The sequence below is a fragment of the Montipora foliosa genome, chromosome 5 (genome assembly GCF_036669935.1).
Source record: "Montipora foliosa isolate CH-2021 chromosome 5, ASM3666993v2, whole genome shotgun sequence".
In the NCBI taxonomy this organism is placed as follows: Eukaryota; Metazoa; Cnidaria; class Anthozoa; order Scleractinia; family Acroporidae; genus Montipora; species Montipora foliosa.
Window position 1 is genome coordinate 5,255,293 of NC_090873.1, and position 5,000 is coordinate 5,260,292.

The following is a 5,000-nucleotide window of genomic DNA, read 5'->3' on the forward strand; positions in this document are numbered from 1 at the left end:
GTAGTTGTTTGACATTCGTATTTCGCGCCCTCCAAAACACCTTCCGGTCATCTTTTTTCTTTGTGTTTCCGAGCCAATCAGAGATGCCCTTAACTTGGATTCGATCAGAGGTTCGAATCCTTGGTGCTGACCAAAAGGATCGCACCTCTGGCGACAAGATTTGTGCAATACGTGCAGCGGGGGTTTTTTTTGTTTTTTATCTTATCCACATTTTTGTTTTCCAGGTAATGCGCGACTTAATCGAAACACAAATGAATGTCTTGGAGACGCAACTCAAGGAAGAACGTGGTGAAAGCGGTCATAATTCGAACGAGGAGGATACACTGTCTTTCGAAGGTAAGGAAAGCCGAGATAGTAGAACCGAATACAGAGACAGCACGATTGGTGGACGCGAAAGGAGAGATGAGGGAAGGAAGAAATTCAGAGAAGGCCATAAAAGGGTGAGATATTACGATGATGCGGAGAACGAAAACAAGAAGTCAAGGAGATAGTAACGGCTAGAAATGCCAAGCTGAACCGAACGAGGGAATGTATCACTGCGAAACGGACGAGAAAGAAAAGTTCAAGACCAGTAAAGATGAGATGTTTCGATAATACGGACAATAAAAAGAAGAAGACGAAGAGATAGCATCGGTACTTAAAAAATGAGCGCAAGAAAAGTGAAATAACAGATATAAAACGCGAAAGAGGACAGATGAAAGAAGAAAGGAACACTGCAAAGAAGGCAGTCATAAATGGGTGAGATGCTAAGATGATACAGGGAATGAAAACGTGAATGCGAGAAGATATCAAGGAGTTTAAGAAACGACGACGGCAACGCCACAAAACATAGTGAGATCTGACATTGAGATAGATTGATAACAAGATTTATTATATAAACACCAATGAAATACCAAGTGAGCTTTCGCGCGAAAACATGATATCTTCACACGTGAAAATATCACTGTTGCTATGGTTACATATGGAAATCGCGCCTTTCGAAGCCTTTCGTGAAGTGATTTAGTATTTCATTGGTGTTTATATAATAAATAGAATATTACATGGCCGCTTGGAGATACGAAATTTCTCTTCGAGTGTTGAAAAATATTTCACTCGTTCGCTGCGCTCACCGTGACTCGTGAAATATTTTTCAACACTCGAAGAGAAATTTCGTATCTCCGCGAGGCCATGTAATATCCTCTGTATCAGAAACAAAAACGGATAGTTTTATGAGCAGAGACAAGGGCTGGAGAAAAAGCAACCTGTACAAGGAACGAGAAAGGATGATAAAATCATTGAAACGACAAGCCAAGAATGTCAAAAGCCCGCGACACGATAAGAGGTCGGAGTTGGAAGAAAGAAATGGAAAAGCAGAACGAGCGCGAAGATAAACAGGATGGCCCGTGATGATACAGAAATTGAAAACAATACAAGACGAGCCAATAATCAATAATCAGAAACACCATGAAAATGTTTAAGAAAAGATTGACGCCAATAAGTAGAATACCGTGAATGACTTCTGAACGAAAAGAGGAAATTGATAATTGAACAAGGAGAAAAAGAAAAAATGCATGGATTTTTTTTTCGTTATAGTCTGCATAAGTCTATGATTTAAAAAATCATTGGTTATTAATTGGTTTAAAAAAAACGTTTAAAAATCTACTGACATTTTTGAACATCATCCACCCGAAACTCCATAAACAATGTGCAGTGTTAACACTCCTGTCCTCCTTATTGTCCAAAGAGATGTACTGCAAAAAGATAAGTTTATATTTTGAAAAAAAGTTCCCTTTTTTCATAATCGCTTTCTTTCTTCTCTCTGGATAAAAAGTGAGAGAAAACTCGTATTCAAGATGAAGTTTTGAAAAATGCGAACGGTTACGTGTGAATAAAAAACCTTTTTTTTTTTTTTCTGGTATATGTGGGCTGTCTTTCGTTCCCAGGGGCTCTCTTCTTCCCTCCCCTTGGGGAAGAAGATAGACCCTGCGGACGAGGTCGATGAATTCTGACAATAGGGACTTTACGATCTACGACGGCGACGTTGATGAAAACATCACCTCAAAATATAACTTTGCACTATCGTAAGTTTCTCGCCGTTAGGTCATCTCGTTCGCGTCGTACAATGTGGGTGAAGTGTCCTAGAAATAAATTGGCACGAGCGGTTTGGGAGTAAAAATAGACAATGAAAGATTCATATTTGAATGCTCGCGTTATCGTCCAAACCAGAAATTTGGTGATTTCACGTCGTTGTTGTGCAGAGAACCGCACGAATTTGTGCTAAAATGCGTGCCACGCGTGCAGCACGATTACTTTTCCTATTTTAACCAATGATATTGCTGTTTCGAGGCGTTCTCGTTGACGACCGCGTCGTAAATCGTAAAGTCCCTAATATTAGGGAGCTTTAGCAACGACAACGGCGACGTCAACGAGGACGTCACAAATTTGCATATTTAGTGGCCAAAGACAATAGCTTTGCACGGTCTGCACGTGCGTTTTTCATTTTTGTCTACTTCTTTGCCGTCGTCAGCCAAAAAACAACGCAAAATGACCAAATTTGAGGTTTTATGAAGGACGTCAGCATTTGAAGATAAATTTTCATGTTCTCCCCTAAATAAAGCGCCGCTCATAATGTTTTCATTCCTGAGGGACTGCCATACCTTTCTCACATTAAAAAACTTGGATAGTCTTGAAATGATTACAATAATGAGAATTTATGTTTTGTGATGACGTTCTTGTTGCCGTTCCCGTCGTCGTTGCTAAAGCTCCCTAATAACGAGCTTAAGGTGATTCCCTAGAAATAGGACTTGTTATAGATTTCCGATAAAACTTCGCACACTGCTGTAACATGGCGATGATGAAAATGTAATAAAAGGGGGGGGGGGGGGGGGGGGGCGCCCGTGCACGTTTCCATGGTACAACGCTGACGAATACGACTATTTGACAATGGTCGCACATCCCCAATGGTGGACAAATTTAGCTCAATTTTGTAAATGTTATCCCTGATATAACCCAGAGCCTGGTGTCATTCTATGGTTGATTCACGTACGTACCTTTAAAATGTATTTGAAAGCCTTTGTGAGTATTTAACACTCCAAAATAGATTTAACTCGATTGTGGACTGTTCGACTCGTAATGGCTCCATCCGTTCAATTTTATGAAATTGCCAAAAAGATGGTCATAGCTTTTTGCTGATTTTTTTACTACTCCACGAAGACACCGTCCTCGGCAAAAATATGAAGTAAAACAATGGAGGTCACGATACTTGTTCAGGACTGAGAAAAAAGCCATTCCTTGACGGATTAAGGTCGGCGTCAATGAAAATCCGCCATTTTATCAATGTGCGCGAGCTAATGCTCACGCCAATGACGCAAGAAATTATGCGCAGTAGGGTTGCGCAATGCAAAACCAGGGAATCACCTTAAGCACGTGACGTTTTTGAGACGTGGACGGCAACCCGAAGTGAGCGGTTTTCCCTTTTAACTTGTGTTCTGTTATTGCTAAGCATCGTTTCGCCATTATAGAGATGATTAGTTAAAAAATCTGGCCCCGGTTGCTCGATGCATTGTTAGCGCTAACCAGCGATAAATACCATGGAAACCTATAGCTTTTGATATCTCTTGACCAACGGTTACCGCTAACCAGGCTTCGAGCAACCGGTCCCTGGGATACACTACTGTCCAAGCAAGCGAAATGTTCACTTCCGGTTGCCATCCGCTTCTCAAAAATGTCGCGTGCTCAAGCTTCCTGCTGAAAGAAATGTACGTATTTTAAGTGCGGGCTTAAGTACAAGGAACATTCCTCTCTTTCGAAGTTTTCCACTGTTGCCTTTTTTGCCTTTGCAAAGCGCCGAGGACGAAGCCGAGGACAACGAAAGGCCAGTTGAACAAATAGATCTTCGGCGCCATGTTTGCTTCACAATAACTCGAACTCAAGCTCACCTTTTTTGAATTAAGAGTGGAAATAGAACTTTTTAACTTTAAAAACGTCGGTTGTAAACTAGATTAAAAGGAGGGTAACAATCACCAATAGCACCGTAATCCCAATGCGGGTTAAAAAGATTACTAAATGACTAAGGAAAGGTGCTACCAGGTTGGTATAGCTGTTAAGTCTGATACAATATTAGCAGATGATCTTTGTGGGATTTTCAGGGATAAATACCAGCATAGATCACCCCCTTATTACATAATTATCTTCCTCTCAAAAACTCCTCCAAGGACCATTTAAGGCCTACTCTGGGACCTCAAGTCGCCTAAAGTCGCCTAAAGTTGCCTTAAGTCGCCTAAAGTCGCTTTAAATCGCCTTAAGTCGGAAGTTAAATTTTTAAATAATTTAAATAATAATTTAAATAATAATAATAATAATAATAATAATATAATTTTAATTATTATTATTATTATTATTATATAATGATTATTATTATTCCAACAACTACAATTGCCTGCAAATATAGCCGAAATTTGGTGATGTTCTTTTATGCTACCTGAAGGTGCCTTATGTCGATTTAAGTCGCCTAAAGTCGCCTTAAGTCGCCTAAAATCGCCTTAAGTCGCCAAAAGTCGCCTAAAATCGCCTAAAGTCGCCTAAGATCGCATAACATTTTGAGGAAATTTTCCTAAAGTCGCCTTAAGTCGCCTTAAATCGCTTTAAGTCACCCAAAAATACGGCGACTTTAGGTCCCAGAGTAGGCCTCATTTAATGTGGCTCAAACCAGTTTTAACACTTGAAGGATACTGTATTTAAAGGATTGACTCTACAATACTTGTGTCACCAAACAGCTATGTGATGGTAGTCATGTGAAACATAATTTGATGCTTGACTAAATGTGCTCAATATTGTGACGTTCATATTACCTTAGCAACAAGAGAACCAATAGCCCACTTCCATAAATGGCGACCACTTTTACGTTCTCTTGTATTTATGTTAATTAGACCTACTACCCTCGTTTTGAAACGAATATACTTTTGAAATTTGCTCGCTGTATCGAGATTAGAAAGGCTTATTAGCGTTTAAACAAAAGAATA

General features: G+C 39.8%; 1 protein-coding gene across 1 annotated transcript in view; it reads left to right on the forward strand.

Moving 5' to 3' along the window:
• The window catches only part of LOC138003456 (U11/U12 small nuclear ribonucleoprotein 48 kDa protein-like), a 20,707-nt gene extending 17,863 nt beyond the window's left edge, over positions 1-2,844 (forward strand). The window contains exon 11 of the mRNA XM_068849538.1: positions 225-2,844. Coding sequence (XP_068705639.1) covers positions 225-491 — 267 coding nt within the window. The 3' untranslated portion in view covers positions 492-2,844. The remainder of the gene's footprint in view (positions 1-224) is intronic.
• The last annotated feature ends 2,156 nt before the right edge of the window (positions 2,845-5,000 follow it).